This window comes from Ostrinia furnacalis, unplaced genomic scaffold (genome assembly GCF_004193835.3).
Source record: "Ostrinia furnacalis isolate ACB-3 unplaced genomic scaffold, ASM419383v2 OfSCF1301, whole genome shotgun sequence".
NCBI lineage: Eukaryota > Metazoa > Arthropoda > Insecta > Lepidoptera > Crambidae > Ostrinia > Ostrinia furnacalis.
The window spans coordinates 266925-293576 of record NW_021131540.1 but is presented as its reverse complement, the minus strand read 5'-3'; the positions used below and the strand labels follow the sequence as shown (position 1 = coordinate 293576).

The following is a 26652-nucleotide window of genomic DNA, read 5'->3' as shown; positions in this document are numbered from 1 at the left end:
ACATGTCTTTTTCCTTACTTCTTTACATCAGCCGGGATATCTTTTTAAATACTGGTGTGATTTAAATGAATTTGGTATCAATTTCAAGTTAAAAGTTTAATCTTTAAAATGGTGCTACTTTTTTAGTTACTAACAAATTTGTTAGTACACAAGATCGCGTGGAAACAACTTCATGTAAGTGATTCCATACTTTTGCTCGCGAGTGTATAAAGTAAGTATTTATGTAAATCATATGAGAAAAAAATACTAAGATTAAATTTTAATATAAGAATATAACTGTAATTGCTTTAAATATTTTATAGTTTTTTATACATTGTATACCGGATCGACCTCGAGACCGAGGTCTCGGGTTGTATTATCGAGTCGAGGTAACTGCGCAACTCGTTGAATGTGATTCTCCCTCCCAATTAACCGCACACCTCCCGCCTCGTCGTTTGTATCAGTGTCGATGTGACGTCACGGCCGCCAGGTGCGCAGATTGTATAACCCGAACAGATTGTAGTTAAAATTTAGAGTGGCCAAAAATGATTTCTACCCATATAAACGATTTTTTATTTATTTACACGATGCGTTAAAGTAGGACGGCTTACGCCCTGACTATTATATCATTCAGGAAAAATAAAACGAAACAATATTTCAATTTGTGCTTTATTTATGAAAAAAATTGTAAATTATCCTACAATGAATCTCCGAATGAAATAGACTTACATATCGTTTTATGTATCAAATACATTATTTTGCTCGACGCCAGATCAAACCACATAAGAACAATATAGTTTAAAATATTATCTACAGAATCCGTCCTCGGCGATTCGATTACCAAAAATACAATCTTCGTTCTCGCTCGAGCGCGGCCCGAGGCGGGCGGTGTGTACGGGGGCGCTCAGCCGAGCAGCGCCTCCATGGTGTACGGGTGCGGCGGGTGCGGCGTGCGCGCCGGCTGCTGTCAGTCCAGGATCACCAGCTGCAGCGGCGGCGCGCCCGCGCCCGCGCCCTTGCCCGCCGCCGCGCCCGCGCCCGCTACCGCCGCCGCGCCCGCTCCCGCCGCCGCCTCCCGCCGCCGCCGCGCCGCCGCGCACCGGGCGCCAGGGCGCGCGGGCCCCGCGGCGCAGCTCGCCGCAGCTCAGTGTTCGCCGGGCGGCCCTGAGGAACGAATGCACAGCTCGAATCATTCTTCACCAGTTACTTTTGAGGTGCTCTTACATGGATTTTTTTTAGCAACACAGCTCTTCTTTGGGGTAAATATCAGTGGTGGCGGTTACAAAAATAGCTTTTTAATTGCTCCATATTGTCGTACTGCTTCTTTCATTCCTTTTTCACACCACCGGTGGTGTCATATGGAATCTCTAGTCTATATGACACCACCCTAGTGATGGCTAGAAACGCGTTTTTGACAAACAGCTTCCAATTCATTATTTGGTAAGGTAAGTGCCCAGTGTCAAGTGGAATTATTGGTTATCGACAAATATACTTTAAATGAAAAATATTATGTCCATGTAAAAACACCATCTTGGTGTAATTTTGATGACTAATTCAAAGTCGATGTCGCATGATGAGCAATAGGTATTACCATAATGTGTAAGCTATTGATAACAATAAAAGTAAAAGTCTAACATAAAAGGTAATGGAATTACTTCAGCATCACTTGGTTCTTAATACATAAAAACAAGTCGTGCGATAACGGACACTCACTTGGCGGCCTCAGTGGCCCGGAAGTAGAGGTCAAGGTCGTCGGGCGCGTCCATCCACGAGATGACGTGGCGCCGGCCCCCGCGCCCGGTTATGTTGGTCGGCTTGCCGTTTACCTGCATTTTATTATGTTTATTACATACAAGAAATAAACGTACCATATAGTCATAGCATAATAGGCTAGTTGCCTAAAAAAATTTTTTTAGTCCGTAATGTTTAATATCAAAAAATATTGGACACATATATTTTTATTTGTCAATTTAACAAATAATTACATAGTTATGGTGCGTTGAAGTTGCGCACGACGTCACAACGTGCGGCATTTTTAAGCAAGCGTTGACGTCACGGGCCTCTTCTTATGAACTTTGGGGCGCTTTATCTCTTTAAATTTTCATTAGTTTGAAAAAGTGAAAAATACGTGTAGAGTATTTTTTTATAAGTTAACTGACGGACTAATTAAAACTCTTGCTTTTTGACCCAGGCAACATCCCCATTATCCTCACTGTAAGGACTATGCTCCACAACAATAGTAATTGCTATAAGTAAGCTTGGGTTTAGACTATAGCCTAGGCGCAGAACCGACTATCGATAGTTGAACCCGATTTTAATATGTATGAAGAATCGGCCGATACCAAATCGGTGTAATGTGCGCACTTTCATTCATACATCTCCATACTGATCAACAGCCAACTATCGGCCACCTAAAAGTCGGTGGTCTGCGTCTAGGCTTATACCACAGAGGTATTATTAACCCATGTAAACTAAGTAAATCCAAATCCAATAGAGAGAATATTCTATGGATGATACTTCTTTTAATACTCTTATCTTTTTAATTCGAATTTACAGGAATAGCGCTTAGCTGATGAGGTTCATGCGGTATTAGAGTGCAATGTGAAGCTGTTTTTGAGACAACAAACGTCATCGTCACTTGAGAGGTCGAAAAAAATATGTACTGCATGTATACCGTGACAGCTTTTTATGACACAACATGTCACTACTCCACTATTGCAAGAACCTACGGCGCTATACCTACCTGTAGTTAAATTATTACAATACCAAATAAAGAAGTAATACTAACGTGCGCAAACACATGCGCGGGCAGCGGCTGTCCGGTGGCCTGCGCGCGCGCACACATGGCGGCGTACTGTCAGCTATACTTTAGAATAATAAGCCCGTGAAAGCTATACTTCACATGTCCCACTCCACTACCAGAACTCACACCCGTATTCACAAACGATGCTCGCTTAAGTGAAGCAGCAAATCGAACGCACAGCTTTGAATAGAGCTTTGTGATTGGTTCGTGTGTGACCCTGTGCGTCCACGCGCACTGTGAGACCTCATAGTAATGTTTGTGAATACGGGCGTTAGTCAATGAGGGTTTTCGCAAATGAAAGATCCGCTAGATGGCGGGACGTAGATGTGGGGTCTGACTGCTGCGTGATTGGTGGATTTTGACATATCTGTCAATGTCATGTCAAAAATAACAATAGCCAATCATGCAGCATTTGGACCTCGCGTCTACGTATTGCCATCTGGCGGATTTTTCATTCGCGAAAACCCTCATTGCAATAAAAACAAAAAAACAAAAGTATACTAACGTGCGCAAACACATGCGCCGGCAGCGGCTGTCCGGTGGCCTGCGCGCGCGCACACATGGCGGCGTACTGCTCGCGCGAGGGCCGCTGCATGGGCGCCGGGTGCTTGTTGGGCCGCTTGGCCGGCGGCGCGCCCGCCTCGCGCGGAGCCGCGCCTCCTGCAACGACGGGCGGTGACGAGTCTACTCATGCTCGAGGGATGGCGGAACACTTTTTTTTTCTTTATTTCTTTATTAATTGTAACATAATACAGAGACTTTAAAAGAACTCTGATTTCCGAACTAGGTATAGAATACCTGTATCTCAAAAGATCAGCGCCCTCTTCCACAGATCATAAACAAAGAAAAATTAAAAGTGTTAATAAAACTTTCGTACTAGGTTCGATGGAACTCGATTTTTGAATGGATCTGATGCAGTGGAGTAACTATACCATCAGAGACCCGTGGCAAATTCTGTGCATAGGACCCTTAGGCCCTTTTCACACGTCCCGGTTGCCGGCTAACCGGTGCCGGGTATCCGGTGGTGAAGTGTATGGGCATGGTACGTAGCTTTCACATGTTCCGGCGTAATTAACCCGGCATGCCCATACACTTCACCACCGGGTACCCGGCGCCGGTTAGCCGGCAACCGGAACATGTGAAAAGGGCCTTAGTGTATCTATAGTCTGGTCTGTGAGCACGTAGAATTTTGTACAATGACCCCAAGCTACCCATCCTTATTGCTCGCGCGTAATTATGTTGCTATCGCGCTCGCACACTCACTGCGGGTGCCAGTCGCACAGTCGCGACAGTAATATAATTACGCGCGAGCGATAAGGATGGGTAGTTAGGGGTCATTGGACAAAATTCTACGTGCTCACGGACCGGGCTTTAGATTATTTTTCAGGGAGGCCCCGGGACCACCACGAGCTGGGATGGTGGTCGGGGGCCCCTGGCATTTTGCCAGCCCTGCCACCCTATAGTTACGCCACTGATCTGATGTCTGTACATTGTCATGTATTCAAGAATCGAGTTATAAATAGTATGTAGTAGGAAAGTGTTCGTGAATGTGTCACTTTAATTGGAATTTGTTTGCCACCACTTTGAGGAAAAATTCTCTCAAATTCAGTAATTGACTTGCACTTGAAAAATCTTTCATTTCATACAACCTATTTTATTGTCAATTGGATTTCAAAAGGTCATAAATTAAGATATAATTTGAACAGTGTACGAAACGAAATGTTAATTTGTTTCATATTAACCGAAACCAGATTTATGTATTTAATTACTTACCTGTTGCTGCTTCCATTAGGTTAGCGGAAGGAAGAAATAATAGCTAGTTAATATCGATTCAGAATTTAAAAAGGACATTACATTAATCTAAATTTTATAACAAAGTATTCAAGTTCTCTCTCCCATGTCTCTATCTCTCACGCAGAGCGAGGTGCCGGCATGACAGATAGATTCGAAACTACGTTAAGTTGTTTACAAAACGGCCTTAGCACGTTTACACACAATACCGCGGCGTTGTTTTGGATTCGTAAGGGGCCTTCAACTACGTCGCCGCTGCGTCATAATGAGTAACCGGCCTTGCGAAGTAGCCCTGTGGCCTAATTCACGTATTTTGACAGTCAAAATCTCGCTGACGACGTTCAGAAGTCGTCCCATTGAACAGTTCAACGACTTCTGAACGTCGTCAGCAAGATTTTGACTGTCAAAATACGTGAATTAGGCCACAGGGCTACTTTAGAACTGTCTAAATCCGTATTCACAAGGGTCATTTTGATAGAACGTTACTCGATAGGATCGTAACTCAGTGTTTTGTTGTCGTTGAAGTTACGGGCTAGTTGTATCGGTCACGAGTCTCAAGATAAAGCTTGTACTCACTGTCGAGCCCGTTGATGTCGTCGTAGGCGCGGCGCTTGAGCGCGGGCGGCGGCGCCGCGGCCGCCTCGCGGCGCGCGTCCAGCTCGGCGCGTGACGCCACACGCTCGTATATCAGGCTGCCGTCTGCAATAACGAATGGAGTTAGCGTTTCTCAAGCGATCCAATGTTGTCTTGGTTTATCAATTTCTTCAGGGTGCCTTCAATAGACATGTTGACACCACCAATCAATTGACGTACTTTTTAAAACTGTCAAAACGAAACTCTCCCATAGATTTTGTATGGCGCTACAAGCAAGTGACGTCACTATTTTGTCAACTCAATAAAACTACTTTTTTCAATTACAATGCGAGCAAAAATCATTATTTACAGGTAATTTAAAATCAAGTAAGTTTTTAAGACCAGAATGAAGGGTCTTTTTAAAAAAGTTGTGGTTTCGAATTATTGGGGTATGGTGTCAAACTGTCCACTTAGAGGCGTGGAGAAACGCTGCAGTGGCGTCACTGTGGAACTTTCTCATGCCACTAGTGAAAGACCTTCAAGGTCTTTCACCTTTTACATATTTCTATTTTGTAGACTGGCGATTACTATCTAAGGCATGCTAGGGTGGGCCTTTATGAAATTTCTTGAGACAGCCCTAATAAATCTATAAAAATATTTCGACGAATTGAGAACCTCCTCCTTTTTTTGAAGTCGGTTAAAAAAGGTCGTCAATTCTGTTCTGGACTCTGGATGTTCCTGTATAATTTACAAGGCAGTAGCTACGCCATTTATTGACATGGTGGTAACGGTGAATGGTTTAGTCAGCTATATGAGTATTCAATCATTCGCTTCCAATTGGAATAAATGAGGGCTATCGTTTTAGCGCTCATCAGTTAGCGCCACTGTAGAGTAAGGTCCTGTCACTTGCTAGTAGCGAAGACAGTGGCGCCAGCTGGTGAGCGCTAAAGTGGTAGGAGGACTATCGCATTTGCACTCATCAAGATGGCGCCACTGTAGAGTAAGGTCCTGTCAATCGCCAGGGGTGCCAACTGTTAAGTATAAAAACGATAGCCCTCATTGGAAGAGCATAATTAATGTTTATAGAAGCACGCGCCGCGGGCCGCCGCCAGCCGCGTGGCCACCGCGCCCACCGGCCCGCCGCGCGGAGCATAGGCTAGTAAATAGTATTGTAGTCTCACCGGGCGCCTTGGGCGGCTTGGGGAAGGCGACGTGCACGGGCACGGGCATGCGGTCGCGCGGCGTGAGCGCCAGCCAGTCGTGGCGCGCGTGCGCCGGCGCGCCGCGGGCCGCCGCCANTGGCCACCGCGCCCACCGGCCCGCGCGCGCGCGCCGTGCCGCCCGGCGCGCCCGCCGCGCGGAGTTCTGCGCCGCCTAATCCCGCCATTGCTATTGAACCTGAAAAAGTTAAATCGGTCAATAGTGGAATAACAAACGGAACGGCTCCATGCGAGTTAACTATGTATGCACAGTTTTGACAATACATTACTATCTAACTAGGTCGCTGGTTCATATCTGGCTCGAAGGTCCAATATGCTAAAATAACATTTTACACTGCAAGAAATGTTGAAAAGAAACTCCTCGGTCTTCCTTTTACCAGTTGGATTAAACATCAATGTTGAAGACCAAGAGTATCTTTTAAACTTTCCCTTTAGTGCCAAGCCTATTCTAGTACATTTGGACAATACAAATCACAAAAATAAAAATCTTACAACTAATTTAGCCATTGACAAACACCAATGGCCCACAGCTACCGTAGTTCTGTTCGCTGGGCTACGGTTCATGTAAGGCGGCGCGCGTCTGGTGGCGGGCTCTCGTCGGGCTACGGTACTATCGTTTCAGCCAAATGACGTCCACTGCTGGACAAGGCCTCCCCCAAGGCTTTCCATAATGAACGGTCCTGCGCTGCCCGTATCCAGGTTCTTCCCGCAACCATTACCAGATCGTCGGTCCAGCTAGTAGGAGGCCTGCCCACGCTACGTCTTCCATACTACAGGTAGAAGGCGGCGCGCGTCTGCTGACGGGTGGTCGGGCTGCGGTCCTGTACGACACTCACACTCGTGCTTGACCTGCTGCAGGTTGATGGGCGAGGTGCGCAGGTATAGCCTGGTCTGTGAGCACGTAGAATTTTGTCCAATGAACCCTAGCTACCCATCCTTATCGCTCGCGCGTAATTATGTTGCTATCGCGCTTGCACACTCACTGCGGGTGCCAGTCGCACAGTCGCGACAGCAATATAATTGCGCGCGAGCGATAGGGATGGGTAGCTAGGGGTCATTGGACAAAATTGTACGTGCTCACGGACCGGGCTTTAGATTATTTTTCAGGGACGCCCCGGGACCACCACGAGCTGGGATGGTGGTCGGAGGCATTTTGCCGGCCCTGCCACCCTATAGTTACGCCACTGATCTGATGTCTATTGTCTGTACATATATGCTAGGGTTCATTGGACAAAATTCTACGTGCTCACAGACCGGGCTTTAGAAGGCGGCGCGCGTCTGCTGACGGGCCCTGGTCGGGCTGCGGTCCTGTACGACACTCACACTCGTGCTTGACCTGCTGCCGGTTGATGGGCGAGGCGCGCAGGTAGAAGGCGGCGCGCGTCTGCTGACGGGCCCCGGTCGGGCTGCGGTCGTGTACGACACTCACACTCGTGCTTGACCTGCTGCAGGTTGATGGGCGAGAAGGGCGCGCGCGCGTGGTGGCGCGGGCGGCGCAGGGCGCGCGCGAGGCGGCGCGCGAGGCGCGTGAAGGGCGAGGCGCGCAGGTAGAAGGCGGCGCGCGTCTGCTGACGGGCCCCGGTCGGGCTGCGGTCCTGTACGACACTCACACTCGTGCTTGACCTGCTGCAGGTTGATGGGCGAGAAGGGCGCGCGCGCGTGGTGGCGCGGGCGGCGCAGGGCGCGCGCGAGGCGGCGCGCGAGGCGCGTGAAGGGCGAGGCGCGCAGGTAGAAGGCGGCGCGCGTCTTCATGACGGGCCGCGCGCCCTCGCCGCTGCCGTGCGCCGTGGCCACGTGTCGCGCGAGGTGTGCGCGCAGTTTGAACTCCTGCCGACGTATGCGCAACACATTAGCCCGTTTACACACTGAGCCGCAGCGGCAACAACATGACATGCGCGGCAGCGGTGCAGTACAGTGTGTAAACGCGCTTATCACATTTTATTTTATTTATTAGGTACACCAACAAAGTCACATACATTATACAGTTATACATTTTAACATGGTTTAACACATGATACGTATATGACCTCAATTACAGGTATACACAGCATTTATTTTTGCAATGTTAGGGTAATTATACACTAGTAAAAACAAAAATCAATTGAATAGAGTTTAGAGTTGAACAATCTTTCTTTTCTATTTTTGCTAGAGAGTCTACAGACCTCGATTCAAACTCGATCATAAATGCTGACCTGATATTGTTCTAATGTTGAAATTCAAGTAATCAAGGCGATGTATCATGATCTCAAAATAATCCAAACCAAGTCAATAAAAATTTATCTACATCATTTCACTTATTGAACATCCAATGCTGAACATAGGCCTCCCTTAAATTTCCAAATTGGCCGGTTGAAATCGGTCTGCATGCCTCTGCTTTTATGCTTATCGCTTTGTAAAATACGGGTTGCTAATTGCTATGATTTTTTTTACCGAATTTTTTATACAAAGTTTCTGATAAAAAAATCAATGTAATCAGGTGATTCTTATAAGACTGGTACCATAATGGTATTGGAAGATTAGAAGTGTGTATGTGACCAACCTTGCGTTGAGTGTAACCATCGCACGTTACCTTGGAGCAGTTGAGCACGGTGCAGCGGTGCGGACGGTGCGACACGGAGAGCGCTGTCTCGTCGCCCTCGCCGCGGCCTGTCTTGCTGGCTTCTACTTCGCTCTCGCCGAAAACGCCGGCCGTCTGCCGAGAGAGAATGCGTTATTCAAGTAAAGAAACCAGACTTTTGAATTGAACTCAACTATAAAAGTAAACTAATGCAAACTCCTCGTGGAAAGCTAGGAAAAACCACAATAGGCGCAAAAGATCACGATAGTCAAGAATTATTGCAAACGATCACGATCATTAGAAATCTTTCACATTGGCTGGGTCTTCGAACGCGTGTGGTTTTATGAATAACTAGCTGTGCCCGCGACTTCGTACGCGTGAAAACCCGTTTTCGCAATATTTTTCATTTTTTATTACTCGTAACGTGACGGTATATGTACACCACAACATTTTTATCACCGAAAAATTTTTAACAGGTGATGTAGAAATGTGTGAAAAATATAAAAGTAAAAATTAAATAGCTTGACCTTATTCAAAGCTTAATAATAATGAGATAGGCTTTCCATTTTTCGTGCTATTTCCTACCTTTTTCTTCTCCTTTACTTCCGTTTTACACAGCTACTAGCGCCATCTGGCGTTTCCCCCCACCAGGCAGTGTTCGCGATTGCGAACTTCTAGCGTCATTGGCGTTTTGTTTTTCGTCGAGTGCGGACGGTCTCACTGAACTGCGTACTAAATTCAGTCGACCGTTATTTTCGTTCCTACCTACGATGTAAGTGATAAAAATTTTTACTTCTTGTAAATTATAAATTAGTTTTTCCCTTGCGGAAATAAAGTTTATTAACGTTTAAACGTTCGATTTTTGTTAAATTATAGTGTCTTCTCCGTTTTTTGTTTTTTATAAAATATCAAATTCCTACAAGTTTTGTGGAGAAAATATAATTGATTTTGAGCTTTTTCTAACGTAAAGTTACTTCATAGGATGGATGATTCGGAAACAGTGCAAAATGTGGGGGAAAATGAGGCGCGTGATCAACCAGGTCCATCTAGACCTAGGCCGAGGTCGGAGTCTTCGTCCAGCAGTTCCTCAAGTACGGACTCATCAAGTTCGGATTCCTCGAAGCGCAAGCGGAAACGTCGACATCATCGGCGCCATAAACGGAGCAAGCGGGCTAAACGGTCCGATGCCAGGTTAGAACAATTATTTAAAGAAGTGAGTGATTTACGTTATCATTTGGAGAATAGGAATAATATTGATTTGGACGATTGTATATCACTAGATCATGAATCTTTTGACCAATATTTTCCTCAGACTTCGCAGAAATTTCAAGCGTCTAACTTAAGCGGTTTAGATTTTTCATACAAAAGGATTTTCCCGCTGATTCCCGTTCCCGTGGGAATTCCTAAGTATCCTATAACCTGCCCAGGAGTATGAAGAATAATTGTACCAAGTTTCGTTAAAATCCGTCGAGTAGTTTTTGTTTCTATAAGGAACATACAGACAGACAGACAGACAGACAGACAGACAGACAGACAAAAATTTTACTGATTGCATTTTTGGCATCAGTATCGATCACTAATCACCCCCTGATAGTTATTTTGGAAATATATTTCATGTACAGAATTGACCTCTCTACAGATTTATTATAAGTATAGATTAATTTATTAAGAAGGTTACATTTACATTTCACTTTAAAGTATAAAATACAATTAATTTACTTTTACTTTTTAAAGTCTGTAATACCGAATGTTCTTTTAAGAGAAAACATATTTTTATTATTTTTCACCTAAAATAAGCTCTATGCACTATTATATAGAGCCCCTGAAAAGATGAATGCAAAAGAAAATCTCTAACATAGAATTTTTTTTACTCGAAGTGCTCGGCGTTTACTACTACAAATTATTCGTTCTTCTGAAAGCACATTCGGCGATACTTAGAAGTCGACAAAATTTACTCTTCGGTCTTACGAGGTTATAGTAGTTATAATAATAATTTAAATACAACTCATTTTCAGTTTTTACCAGGTCCCAAAATGGAACATTTAATTTGTAGGTAGTGCATTTCCTCATTTCAAATGAATGATGACCATGACAAATACATTTATCAGCTGATTAATCAATTTGTACGAATGAAGAAGTGTTTACCTGCTAATGACGGTTCCTATACCAAAATTAGTTGTATTAGAGCACCAGAAGAAACTTTAGAATTGGATACGGTATTTAACTGTATTTTATAGTACAGACAGCACATCGCCTCTATTACTAAAGACATAATAAGATGCCACCGTGTTTAAATAAATAATATCCTTGGACATTTTACATTGCGCCTCTAGTCCCAAACAAAGCAAAGTTTACCTTAACGTGCCATCATCTGCACAAAACAATACGTCCATCGATAGACCCCCAACACTAGCAGTTAACCACTGCTCTCCGTGTCACGTAAACTGCGTTTAATCCGGCGTCGCGGATTCACGGGCGGCGGGCGGCGGGCCCAAACCGGCGCACTGCTGACCCGGTTTGTAAGCTCACTATATTGGCGGCATGAACTCTTCATTTTGCGTATAAAACACAGATCTATCTAAATCTATGAAAGTGAAAGACCACTGACTGACTGACTTACTCACCACGAAATCTCAGAAACTACAAGTGCTAGGAGTCTCAAATCTTGCATGGGGGTTCCTTTTAGAACGTAGGTGCTCACTAAGACGGGATTTTGCAAAATTCAACTCCTAAAGGGGTAAAACGGGATCCACGCGTATGAAGTCGTGTGCGGCTGCAATTATGATAAATACAATGAAATATCGTCGCTAACGCCGCAAGTACATCATCTGTCTTGTCTCCTGGGGTGTCTGGAAGACATCGCTTTCTAGCCATAAGATCGTTTAAGCTTTAGTAAAATCGTTACTTCTTTCTTAGGAAATGCATTGTTTTCAAATTAAGTAACTTCTGCTGAACTGCCTGCACATAAGTTCATACATACATATTATTACCTATGTATACCTTACCTAATGTCCACTGCAGGGCAAAGGGTGGCAAAGGCATCAATACTCAATAATTTAACCTCATCAAAGATTTCCAACAAACGGCGATGCGCTGCCTGCATCCAGACGCAATCTTCGACCTTCCAGATCGTCGGTCCACCGAGTGGAAGACACTTCCTCTAATTGCCTTTTTTTTCTTTTTTTTCTACAACGAAGAAGCTCTTGGCCTGTATCTCTAGTAAATTAAAGAGGTTCGTGCTTCTTGAGTGGAACTCTAAATGACCTGATAGATAATGATAAAATGATGATGGTGATAAATAATACGTATTTGTTAATAACACACGAGGTATTCTCGAATATTAATTTCCCCCAACTGGGCATCGAACCCAGAACCATCAAAACAATGACGTAACCATAAACAAGGCTCAAAACACAGACATTAACCGCTAATAGACAATTTGGGCGATTACGGAGTTGTTTGCTCAAAACTAGGAATTACAGATGCGCGGGCGCGGTTTCTAAGAGCAAGGGTCATGCTTTCACTCCTTACAGGAATGTCAGATTGCCAGGGCTGTCACACACGTTTTACGGAATGTTTTTTTTTATGCTAGACAAGGCAGGTAGGTATTTGACCGCAATCGCACCTGGTGTTAAGTGAGATGCAGTCTAGGATGGACCATCCTGGATGGTACATAATTGTCTGCCCTGTAAGTGCCTAATTACATTTACAAATTAATTCACTAAATTATGCCCGTTTTCACCGTCAATCCCTAATTTTTAAGTGACCCCTATGGTAACACATTACTGGAATTTTGTTTTCATAGGGGTTACTTCAAAATTAGGGATTGATGGTGAAAACTGGCATTAGAGACCCCTTTTATGGCCACTGTACCTTTTTAGACCACTTAAAATTGAGAATGATTTCAATTGTCGAAACTGAATAAAAAGATAAATTAGAAGGATGATTTTGAAATTTCATAATGCTTTACATTTATTTGCTAAAAAATGGTGTAAAGTTGGTCAACTTCTACCTACTTCTTCTTCTAGAGATTAATGCTTAAATTGAAATGTCTTGCTGTATCCTGAAAAATATCAGAGAAAAGTCTAAAAGTTATTCACCTTATTAAATGACATCCGGGATTTTCAGTAGGTAATAATTTCCTCCATCATCCTCCATTTTATTTTCAGGTATCCCGTCTTTGAAAAAAATGGATTCTGTAACTATTTTAGAAAATAAAGTATTGTTTTGAAGTCACATCCTTGCATCAAACGGGTTTTGGTTGGACAATCACATTATTATTAGAAATTTTCAAACGGCGTTTTGGCACAAAAGTTTTTAGCACAAGAGCTGTGAACTTTGAACTTGCGGTTTGGGTGGTGAAAACCCAATATACTTAGACAATGGCACGTCAAGCTGTACACAATAGGACCATCCCACTAATCTACTAAGTATATAAAAATAAGTCGGGTTTTCCTCCCTGACGCTATAACTCCAGAACGCACGAACCGATTTCCACGGTTTTGCATTCGTTGGAAAGGTCTCGGGCTCCGTGAGGAAAGAAAATTCAGGAAAAATTTAAAGGGGATAAAACGGGATCCACGCGTACGAAGTCGCGGGCGGCCGCTAGTAATATTATAAAAGCGAAAGTTTTGGATGTCTGGATGTTTGTAACTCTTTCACGCAAAAACTACTGAACGGATTTTGTTGAAACTTTACACTATTATTGTTTGTAACCCAGATTAACATATAGGCTTTAATTTATGTCGATCTGTGAGCTGTGACACTAAATTTCACGCGGGTGAAGCCGCGGGCAAAAGCTAGTATTTATTATATTTAGTTGTAATAGGGACTATTTTTCAACGAAAAATGCAGTCTCACAGTTCAGTGTACTTATCATCATCATCTCAACCATAGGACGTCCACTGCTGAACATAGGCCTCCCCCAATGCTTTTCATGTTGCCCGGTTGGTAGCGGCCTGCGTCCATCGCCTTCCTGCTAGATTTACGATGTCGTCGGTCGACCTTGTGTACCTATATTGATAGTTTAATTTCTCTGTCATAATATGTTTTCTATTCAAGAGTATGATGGACTACAAACAAAAAGTAAATTTTTTGGTAACTGTGTTTTAACCTGAAAATTACATTCATTACCTTCTAAAGAATTAAGCAAGTACGGAAGTCATAGTGAACTGCATAGGTAGGTATGTATGTTTTTTATAAAGTTACTTAATAAAGAATCGAACATAAAACTTTTTAGCTCAAGACACTTCCATATTACTCAGAAAGCCCAAACATTAAAATCTCAGAAACTATTTTACAACTACAAACAGCGATAACAAAAAGCAAGAATCATTATTATTTCCAAACCTACTAACTAGATTGAAAACTCAAGTACGAACTATTCCAACGCTATCACGATAAGGTTATCAAAAACAACATGGCTGCCAAACTGTTATCAATATAGCAACAGCTAGACAAACTAGGAAGAGCTATTTTGACATTGCGCGCGACCTTGGCGCGAGCGCTGTGATTGGTCGGCGCCCAAGATGGCGGCTGCGTACGCGCTTGTCATTGTTTCTATTAATTAGACAACCGGTTTCGTATGTTTTTTTCATTTGGATTTGCATTTTTAGCTGCGCAGTGGAGGTTTTGTTGGATTTTTATAGAATGTTTGTATTGTAGAGACACTAGTAATATTTTTATGGTATTTGTCTAGTTAGTCATTTCAGCTTGTTTATTTCTTACTTTAGTTGATATAATTTTGATAATGAATATCAGATAGTCAATATTTGAAATAGGAACAATGATTACATACTTACATTGCAATGTAACTATTTTACGCACAAAAAGGATGATTTATCCAAGTGTAATAAAATTTATTAAGAGCGATTTACTCGTAAGCCAATTCAAGGAAAAGTTCTAACAACTGAAATTCTAGTCTGAAATTAATGTTACTCTATAATCTAATTCCTCTATGATCTAGTTACTAGACCTAGACGACTAGTTACAGAGTAGACTCTATCATAATATTGAAAACTCTGGGTTCAATTCCTAGGTCGAGCAATAACACAAAAAATATATTTTACAGCTTCGTTAGGTCAATGAAAACTTGAATCAATAATAATATTATTGTCTACACTTCCACACTAATACTCGTATTGACACCCAGTACGAAGTTTCCCGAGCCATCATTTCAGCCACAGGACGTCCACTGCTGAACATAGGCCTCCCCCAATGACTTCCACATCGCATGGTTAGTAGCGGCCTGCATCCAGAGCGCCTTCCTGCTACCTTTATCAGGTCGTCGGAGGTCCACCCACAAGGTGGACCTCCCACACTGCGTTTTCCGGTATGCGGCCTTCATTCCAGAACCTTGCTGCCCCATCGGCCGTCAGTTCTGCTTACTATGTGCCCTGCACACTACCACTTCAGCTTGCTAATCCCAGGCCAGCTGGTCTTAAAATAAATAGATTTGATTCCATTAGGGTAGGATAAGCCGTCAGTCTTGTCAGACATCGAAGAGGTTATTTATAAATGACCTTATAAGGTCAGAGTAAGGTTGTGACCTTTAAACCATTAATGAACCACCACCACCAAATCATTTGACTTAACGACCAACATTTCAAATTCTATCATATCCCGGTCACCAATCATACGAGTACTTATTCCCAAGTCACATTTTCCGAGACTCAAAACTTTAATCATCAAAATAACATAATTATTCACCGTATTAAACTACTAATCGAGTTACCTTTCCAAGTCCAAAAAAGTCGACATAAAACGTGCAGTTTAAAGCGAAATCTTAATAATTTACCTCTTAAGCTTAAGGGAGGCAAAGGAAAGTGCCACTTGGAGTCAAAGCCTCAAACTTGACGCTCCTCCCTCCTCTTTTTGATACAAAGATATCTCCGTTTACTTGAAATATTACCGTTTTGGTCCTCAAGTTGGTTGACGAGGCGAGGAAATGTATACTCTTGTTTTTGAAGTGATACTGAATATTTAGTTTTAGTTGCTCAAAGCTTTGGGAATCAAATCTGAAATGTTTAACTCACAGACTGATCCGCATAATTGTACTGGGTCAAAACATAACCTTCATTTTGGCAGTCGTGTCAGACTTAATTTGCAGACAAAAGAAAATTTAACAAGCTACACAACGCTCCTAAATTCAGTGCAAGATTGTCTTCAAAACATTCAGGAGATCTATTAACCATTAGAGTCCTAATTAGCACAAGTCTCACATTTCTGTATACAAAAGTAGCAATCTAATGCTTTATCAATACACACCTGTGTTAACTTATTCCAGAGCCTTCGATCAAGTGCATTCAACCGGTAAGAGTAGGCGCACACCGTTGATTTTTAGTTGGCCGATAGTTGTGCCCGATTTTGATTTGTATGAAGAATCGGCCAAATCGAACCGGCGTAGTGTGCGCACTCCCATACATGCCCATACTGATCAACTGCTCGACTAAACTATCGGCCGACGAAAAATCAACGGTGTGCGCCTACTCTAAACTCCCAACCAACGATCAACCCAAATCGATAGGGCTAGACAATATTAAAATCCCCAAAAACCCATATTCCCAAATGTAATTAACATCCAACAAAGACGGCTTTGTAACATCTTACGTCCGAGAGCGAGAGAGACCGCGGGAAAAATGCACGCCCCCCCAGATGCCCCCCTCAGGGTGGCTGTACACATTTTTTCTTTTCCTTTTCTTAAGACGAAAATTTGTTACGCTTTTTATACTTATACACTGGGGGTGGCGCACCCCGATCAATACGGGGTGGTCACCCTTTTATCAATTTTTCGTGCTTTAGTTTTCCTTATTATACGGTACCTACCTGTGCTTAATTATTATTATAGATAAGAAACGGGGCAGACAAAGAGATTGCGTTATGCAGTCGTGCTTCATTTGTTTCTTGGATTCCATTTATGAGTGTGTCATTTGTTTTTTTTGTTAAAGAATTTATGAAAAGTTTAATTGAAAGTGTGACGTATGTTTTGGAGATAAAGATGTTGTTTGAACTGTTTTGATTTGTTTTTTGAGGATGAAAGTCAAATCTACTCTTCAGTAGTTTATCGTTAAATATTTATGTATAGGAATGGAATTCGGACTTGTGATTGTATAAAGTTGTGTGGGATCTTAACGAAAAGCGCAAGTTTTGAAATGTCGTGGAACGTAAGGCGACCTTGAGGACAGCAATCGTTGCTAACAAAATTTATACGTCAGAATGTCGCGCGTCATTTGTTTACCAAATAACTCTATATTGTCACACCTCTATTGAACCAGTTTTTATGAAGTCACGTGAGATTGGGTTACTTCTTTACGTGAAAATAAAACTGGTAAGGGATGAAAGGATGTACCTACTATCTCAGGTAAAGAAATAAAACTCATTTCAATTATACTTCAAGTATAGAAAAATAGTGTTTTAGATATAGAGACTTTCTGTTCTGAGTGAGACAGACTGAAATTGACAAGGTGAATTCCCGGGTAAAACTATTAACTTATTTTATACTTAGGTACGAGTAAGTATGTCTAGATCAAAAAAGCTTATTTTAACCCCTATTGATATGCAAGCGGCGATGCTGCATGAATAGCAAGTGTCAGAAATATTTTTCGTTGGTATCACACTGCTAGAGTTCAAATTATTAGCTTCATATTTCTTAGGAGCTCGCTCTTTTGGAATAATAAATACCAATGGTTTTAATGTTTCTAAAATAATATTGCTATTTCATAATTCAGAATTCAGATATCGAGATAAACTCATAATAAAACGCTTAAAACCAAAAAAGTATACAGTCGAACATAAAACCTCTTCCTTTTTTAAAGTCGGTTAAAAATTGTCAATTTTCAAGTCGTTTGGTAATGATAATGTTACTCATAAAAAGCGATCTTTTATCCTGAGGGTTCCGTACACTATGTTCCACTTTTTCCATCCCTTATATTTTTTAGTCTAAGAACATCATTGGTATGACTAAAATACCAGTACTTAAGTTTCATATTCATAATACAAGTATTAGGTACCTTAATACGCAACCAAACTAGATAACTTGTGAACATTTAAAACCAAATTCATAAAAGGAACACCCTGCAGCTCTGAACAATTTGATTAGATTTCTAAAAAAAGCTCTCCCAAGAACGTTACCTACTTAATTTAAATGTAGCAAAGGAATAAACCGCGCAGCCTTAGAAAAAGGCGCTAACTCATCGCACCGCCCGTTTCCTTTGCCCGCGAAAAAAAAACAAATTAACACTAAAACGCTCAGGGTACAAAAACCACCCAATATCCTCTATTCCGTTCTAAAATATTCAGTAAGACCACAAAATTCAATTTGTACTCAGAAACTGCTCTCCTTATTCCTGCAGACGGACAAAATGAAAACATGCTACGGAAAAAAGTGGGGGGTAGTGTACCAGGAATTAAACTTGGGTGGGGGGGAAAGGAAGAGGGAAGACGCCGGATGATTAATTATTAGTTTGTGTGTGTTCCAAAGATACCCTCTATCGGTATAACGCTGTGTGCCCGATAGTTGGAAAGGGGGGTTAAGTTATTTTTTTGTAATAAATGATCGTTAATCTTGTTTGAAATTCAAAAATAGAATAGCAAAGGCGTTGAGTTTAGATTCCTATTTACAAGTAAACATGGAATATGCATGTACGAGGCTTGTTTTCATGTAGGGGTTTCTTTCTCAGTTCAGTTCCTTCTTTGTTTCTTATTGTGATTACAATTTCTCATTAACTAATCAAAGGAATACGTGTATAAGGCCAGTTAATATTTCATTAGTTAAGTACAGCATTAGTTTTTTAGGCTGAGTTGCACCACTTAACTTTTGACTGTTAACTATAACGATAAGAGGTGTTTTTTGTATGGAGTTTGACAGATTTTTGACGTTTGTCAAAGTTAAAGTAAGATGGTGCAACCCAACCTTATAGTTGATGCAATTCACGAAGGCGAGTGAGCTTTACATGTGTGGTGGCTCGCTACTGTTCGTTTTTCAAAAGTTTTGACACACATTACACTATCGTTATGTGCATGTACACGTACTCACACAAGTAAAGCTCACTCGTCTTCGTGAGTTGCAAGGACTCTAGTCACATCAAACCACTCTAGTCACAAATATTCATCCTTCACGTGAAACCACTCTAGTCACAAATATTCATCCTTCACGTGAAACCACTCTAGTCACAAATATTCATCCTTCATAGAAACATAATATTATTATTTATAATGGATCTTATTTCAAGAGTAGGTACTATACAAATGTTTGTTTTCCTCCATCCAGTGGTAATAGAGTATCTAATTGAAGATATAAGAGAAGACTGGAAGGGTCTAGGTTCAATTCCCGGGTCTTCTAAGAAATATTAAAAGTCGAGGTTATGAGCCTTTTCAGACAGTCGTTCTCAAAGTTAAATACATAGGCTAAGTTGTACTACCTAACTTTAACCGTAACTATAACGATAATTCGGTGTTTTAAGTGTAGAGTTTGACAGATTTTTGAAGTTTGCTAAAGTTAAAGTAAGATGGTGCAACCAGCCATAGTATAGTTTAACGTCCCTATTCACAAATATTACTATGCGGTCTCACAGTGTGCGTGGACGCACAGGGTGAGAGTTGTACCAATCACAGGGCTCTATTCAACGCTGTGCGTTCGATTTGCTGCTACACTTTAGCAAGCATCGTTTAAATTAGTTTTAATTAGTTAATAGTGTTGTCATTAGTTAACATAAACATTATGAGCAGTGGGTATGACTAACGCAAAAATCTCGTATTTGTCCTACCCGCATTCCGTAGAAGCAGAGTACTTGCAATTATACATACATTAAAATTAAAACATTAAATGGCATTGAGTAAATTCATGGAATAATTTTCATTTTCCTTGCAGAGAGTGAAATTCATTTTCTTATAAAGCTCGGCGCATATTGACTCAGATGTTATGTCAAATTATAAATACACAGAAACAATTTTCAGATGTCTATGAGTTAAAAATAAATCTAAAATAACGTTGTTTTCTTGCAACTCACGAAGGCGAGTGAACTTTACTTGTGTGTGTACGTGTACATGCACATAACGATAGTGTAACAAATGTCTCTCAAAACGTTTAAAAAACGAACAGTAGCGAGCCACCACGCATGTTCATAATTTTGTATAAATACTGGCTAGTGAAAAAAGAACATAAAAAAAATCAATCGCTAAGCTTTTTTTACGAAAAAAGGCAAAGGCATAACACCATACAGCCAAATTCTTGTTCTTATTTTAATCAATGCAGTGTATTTTTTAATTATCACCAAGCAAAGGAATCAAATACGCAAAAGTTAAACAAAATTTACATTGCACAGTGCGCTCCCGCCGCACCGGGTCTTCCCATTTTTGTCTTTTTCACGGCTTCAATTTAAAATTTTATTTCCCCGCTTGACCCAAAGGGGGTGGGGGGGCAGAAGACACTCATTATGACCAATTTTACCCCACTGTTTTTCCTACTATTGTTACCATGATGGCTCATTTCTGTCGTCTATTTAAGGTTTTGTTAAGAATTTGTGAGAAAAACTTCGCCGTAGACATTTTGGTTGCTTTCTGGAAACAATTGCGGCTAAATGGGTCGGGCTAAGTGTGCTTCGGGATTTTTTTAGGTTTTTTAGCTTATTTTGTTTGTTATTGTTCGGATTAGTGACGGTTGGGACACGTCAAAGGGACGCTGCGTCCTTCGCCTCTTCCCGGAAAATGAGGATGAACGCTGTTGCAAAGAGTTCAAATTGATATTACGAATTTACGAAATCTCTACTATCTATTTACAACAGAAATTTATACTTTTTCAATTTAAATAGGTATATCTAATTAGTTTCACTCACTATTAATCATTTTTTATCATGCGTTAAAATAGTGATAAGGTTTCTTTTCTTGTAACAAAACCCGAAATTAACTAGTTTTTGAAACTCAAAAAGTGCGTCTAATAAAACTTAAAATCATAGTTTCATAAACTTTCCATATTTTCTGATTCAACTTAACAAATTCTCAATTCTCTAACTCAAATTACTACTTCATAATTCGTCCGAAATGTTCTTAAAATGTATGTGACATTACCCAAAATATACTTCAAGTCTCTCCATTTTTTTCATCAACTATCAACGTCATTCTATCCATAGTCTAAGTCTAACCCTTGCCCTAAACCTAAAAAGGGGTCAAGCGTGCCTTCCCTGGCCAATTTAATGTGCAGGCTGTATTGATTCCCGGCATTCTTTCACGCGGGCGCGAACACCCCCACCCCCCACCGCCTTGGGATAAGCGAGGCTAAGACTTTTTTGGTCCGATGGTGCTCTCATCAAGAATACCTCTCTGATGAACTGGGAAATTCAGTTTTGTGTCCTATTTGGATATTTGAATGAATGTCTTAGGCAAAGAAGAAAAAATGAGAGCTAAGAAAAAAGCCAAAAAACACGGTTTGAAAAAAGAATCCAGTGGTCGATCATTGGTTAGTTTCAAAAACATTGTGATATAGTTATTTATAATTTTTAGCGTTAAGAGTTGCATCTCAAATTATACATAGATAAATGAAGCATAACCTTACCGAATATGGTAGACATCAAAGTACTTTTACCGTTTTAATCTGAACACTTCTTGTAACGGAAAAAACCCTCAAAGCGAATCGCAACGCAAATAGCTCAAAAAGTGGCCATAAAAGATCAACCTCGAAAAGCAAATAGCCGAAAACGCTCACTATAACGGAATCACGTAATTGAATCCGCTGAAAAAACCGTGAAAAATTCTCCACTCTAAACTGAGATAAACAAAAAACCTAATACAACTTTGGAGCCTACGTACGCCATGTGGCCTCATAATAAAGTTGTTCAAATCCGAACAGGCGGCAACTCCGAACTAGCAAACGATCAACAAAAACAAAGCTCTGTGCAACAGGTACCCCTACCTACAATAAATATAACCACTACGTACTCTCCCGCTGCATAGACAAAACAAACCCACCCCAAACTCAACGCCGAAACATCAGCTGGCCAGATTCTTCCTCGGAACTACATTACACTGTGGCAAGGATTCAAATGAATTCCACATGACTCAAGTTTCCTAATTCAAATCTCCAAACTCATTCCCGTTGATTCGAATTTCAAATGCATTCTAATTTCGAATTGAAAGGCGACGGGGAATTTGTTTTATTTTTTAATATTGGGTATTTTTAATGTCCGCGATTCGACAATGCGGCGGTTTGTGCCGCGAGAACGAACTTCCCGCCTATTCAATTTTCGCTTACAAAGGAAAGTTTTCAGGAAGCGTTCCGGGTCACCAGCTCCGCAGTTTCGTTTTATATTTAAGTAACTTTGACGAAATTGTTAAGCGAATAGTGTATTCAATTAAACTTTCAACCGAGTGGGATTATGGCTGGCGTTTGTTAGTTATGGGATTAATAGGTTATAATGTAATATTATAAAAAGCCAATACTGGTCGGCAACGAAAAGCGCTGGAAACTAATTAAAAACATCAATTCCGGGCGCCACGGTACGGGGGAATATTTCAAACGCACACATACGCACGTCCCCCCTGCACACATGCTCGCATCACGCACACAACAGTTAAAAATAAGTCCCGGGCCATATCCGCGTGAGAGAATGGTCTCGGTTTCGGCCCGGGGTGAAACGGCGTACCTGGAAAACAGGGGCGAATAAATTATTTCATTTTCCTCTTCAGTAGAACTAGACAAAAAAGTATTCCAAAAGAATTAACATTATGATTATGATAACAGAACACTTAAGACATCATGCAATTAAATAATATTTTACAAAAAAAAATCACTGTATCAATCAATTATCAAGTACTTTGGTCCCCCTTTTTTCTCAGAATCACCAAAGAACAAGTTCCTTAATACAGGAAGTTTTAAAAAACACGTCTGATATTCTAACACGTTCATGCATTATGTAGCACCTCTCGTGAAAAACAATAAAACCCGCATAATTTTGCCTAATACTGCAATAAACATGTGACCGAGTGATTTTGCAAGTGTACTGTTAGATTTTTGCTTACATTTTGTAGCAACATGTAGGTCAATGTTATACGGGCTGGAGAGACTAGTAGAAGGTAATATCCCTCTGACTCGAGCATATTTCGCTATTTTGTCTAGTACCTATCGTATCTGGCTAACTTCGTACTCTTGAAAAATTTCACTCTGAATACATTATGTAATTACTTTGGGTACAGGTATGCTCATAGTCATCGCTCTATGCCCTGGCATTTTCAAGAGCAAGGATCTCTCTCAGTTTTAACTCAACGCAATTTGAAATAACTTAACCAATGGTCCATTAAAACCGCTACAAATGAATTACAACAATTAACGTGTCATCGTTAGACACGGAAATCGTTTTCAAAGAAAAATAGATATTTCCATCTTTAAGAAAAGCAGTTACGTCATTCCCTTAGCAATCAGTCGGGCAGTTCTAGAACTTATCCGGGGGAGACGGCCATAGCTAGATGTCTTAAGGCGGAGAGGGATGGCGTGCTCAAACCGAGTTATCGTAAATTGATCTGGGCCGGGGGTGGGGGTGGCGCGCCCAAATTTGACAGCAATGGAAATTGGCGGGAAAGATTATTGGTTGCATCGCACTCTTTTTTCACATTCCATTTTCCAGTACGACGCCGGAATTCTCATTTTAATACAACTGGCCAGTAATTTTTATATGTCCAGTCTCGAAATTTGAATTCGAAATAGGGTATTCGAATTCAAATGTCTTCTTTTTTATTGCCATTACTGAAACTATTCGTAATTCAAATCATCGGTAGGCGTTCGAAGTTTGAAATTCAAATCGTAACTTTTTTCCTCGCGAATTCGGGCAATGGAATTTGGGCCTCTGGTGACGCAATAGGAGTTAAGTGGGTCGTGTAGGTCAGGTTTCTGAATGGGGCAGTGTGTCGTTATTTACGACGCGATCGATCAGGCAATCGTCCTAATCAAGTCACTTATTTGTAATTGGAGTGGTGTCGACATTTGGCATCGCTATAATCGACCGTTTCAATTGAAAATTGAATGAGACAACTACCTACATTACAACGATATTCAAATCAACATAATGATATTATCATTCAATCAATCAGTTCCCATTTAACATTTTTATTACCAACGACTTGACTATCAGCCATTACTGTACACTAGTACTTATTGATACTGAGAATATTAACGTTATATTTCAGTAGAATCTGTTTTATTTTATATCCCAACTAATATTATAAATGCGAAAGTAACTCTGTCTGTCTGTCTGTCTGTCTGTCTGTCTGTTACGCTTTCCCGCTTAAACCTCGCAACCGATTTTGATGAAATTTGGCATAGAGATAGTTTGAGTCCCGGGAAAGAACATAGGATAGTTTTTATCCCGGTTTTTGAAACAGGGACGCGCGCGATAAAGTTTTTCTGTGACAGACAAAATTCCACGCGGGCGAAGCCGCGGGCGGAAAGCTAGTGTAACTATAAAGTTATGAGAAATTTCATTAAGCGTTAGTTCTCATTTGTATCTGCGACATAAATTTTCCAATATGCGTCGTATATGGATACTGGAAACTCGCAGTAGCCTTTGTGTCTTAGATCGGGTCTGATCGAGCTTCGGACGTTAGAGATATCGTTATTGAACACACTCGAGCGGTTAAATTCACGACTACAGCTAACAAGCTTCTAATTGTTATGTCAAAACTGAGTTTTGATCATAGCATTTGAGTAAACCAACTACAGCCGAAGCACAGTAGCGATTTGCTTCAATATCGATTCAATAAACCTCTTCATAATGTCTCACACACCAACATCTTAATAACAGAATCGGAACGCTCCAAGCGATTTCAAAATAAGAATATCATAACTGGCCAATGGGAGGTGGGTGCGGATTTCGGAAGAACGTTCGCACCCCCCTCAAGTTTTTAAAATAAGAAAATTTCGGTGGAGCGTGATATTTTTAAAATAAGAACCTCTTTCGTGGCATATTCCGTGGAGAGAGATTTTAAAATAAGAATAGTTTCGCGATACCCCCCTCGTCTGGAGTTTGAAATAAGAATTCGGGGGCAGATTTGGGTGGTTCGGGGATATTCGGGGGTGTCGGGTGTTCCTTGATGAGAGCGAAGGTTTTTCGTGGAATTTCGTTAGCTCCTTTTGCGGGGTCATTGACCGGCGGAGTCGATACTTCGATGAATGTTGTAGTAATTGGATGGAGGTGTTTTTTTATCTCGTTTTAAGACGTCTGGGGGCTATCAGGAAGTCGAGTTAATAAGATTTGCCGGACACCGCTAAGGGAATTAGGTTGTCAACTGGCTTGTATTCGGCGTTGTATGGAGCTAACCGTGTTACGCGCGAGTGACGGGAATAACCAGTGGCGTTAAAGGTTTTAGTTTTGTAGTCGTTGACAGTAAACAGGTCACTGGTTGAGCCAAATTTTTAGGTTGATATTGGGGTGTATCATGTCATGATGTTTCAAACTCTACATTTTATTTGTTGAAACAAGTTTTTTGTTCGTAACAATTAAAAGAGATTGGATCTAATATTCTGATTAAATTATTTGATTGCATTTTGAATACTGATACTATCTTTAGATGCCCTTTGAAAATGCTTTGTTGATTTAACTTTTTGTTTACGAATCGCAAATACACAAATTGTTGATAGCTACTAGTTACATGATGCTGTGTTTTCAATAATACATATTTATTTTTCTTTTTGCCAAAACCACAAAAATAAGGACAAAATACAACATACTTGAATACTTAATAGTATTATCATCAACAAAACACAGCAATGTGCGACCAAAACAAAAACTAATTTTGTCATTGTGAACACAAAACAGATCTCAATTTTAAACACAAAAATATATTTCATTAGCCAACGTCCAGACGCTGCCCCGGGCGCTCCCTCCCACAGACTAAAAAAGCCGTTGTCTAAATTGATTCCACCGGGAAATTTTGAATTCCATCTGTAGAATTATATCGACTGCTACAGAATGGAATTAAAAATTATGTAACCCATTGTGTATTTGCAGTTTCGCGTTTTTAAATTTCGAATGCTTAATTTGTTCGTGTTTTTTTTCTGTTACGGCTTGGATAGACGCGGCCAGTATCTGTGTGTGTTTCGTTTTAACGACTTGAAGAGAGGTTTTACTTCTCAATTATTCGAGCTGGACTTTAAAATTTACAGATTCACAAGCGAATTTTCATCTTTGCAGGCGATTTGCAACTGATCGAATAGCTTTGGTTAAAAAGTTCGTCGTTAAAATTTCATTAGGAATCGTCATACTCGTATTTGCATTAGACAGCAGACAGACGTTTACAAAATCAGAAGTTCTAGTAAAACTACTAAACTTTGTACTATTTTCTCTTACTAAGCTGATTTATCAAGATCAGCATCAAATTAGTCCCAATAATAAATATTATTATGAATGTAAATGAGAATGAATTAATTTGTTACTCTTACACGTAAAAGCTACTGAATGGATTTTGATGAAACTTTGCAAACATAATACCTAATGCCCGTATTCACAAACGATGCTTGCCTAAGTGAATCAGTAAATCGAAAGCTCAGTGTTGAATAGAGCTCTGTGATTGGTTGGTGCGTCCACGCGCACTGTGAGACCGCATAGTAATGTTTGTGAATATGGGCGTTATTCTCCATATTACCTACAGTGATCAGAGTCTAAAAGTCAGTCTTTCATTGAACAACTGACGCGGGGCTTGCAGGGCGTGACAAGTCCTATGCTTGAGACATTTCTAATTTTTAATTT

General features: G+C 40.9%; 1 protein-coding gene and 1 pseudogene across 1 annotated transcript; one reads left to right on the top strand and one right to left on the bottom strand.

Moving 5' to 3' along the window:
- Positions 1-671: 671 nt before the first annotated feature.
- Positions 672-9607, bottom strand: LOC114352274 (metastasis-associated protein MTA1-like; annotated as a pseudogene).
- On the top strand, positions 9445-26120 carry LOC114352273 (ADP-ribosylation factor-like protein 6-interacting protein 4). The gene is made up of 3 exons (XM_028303806.1): positions 9445-9695; positions 9905-10266; positions 26098-26120. Coding segments are annotated over exons 1-3 (387 nt in total). The 5' UTR covers positions 9445-9693.
- The last annotated feature ends 532 nt before the right edge of the window (positions 26121-26652 follow it).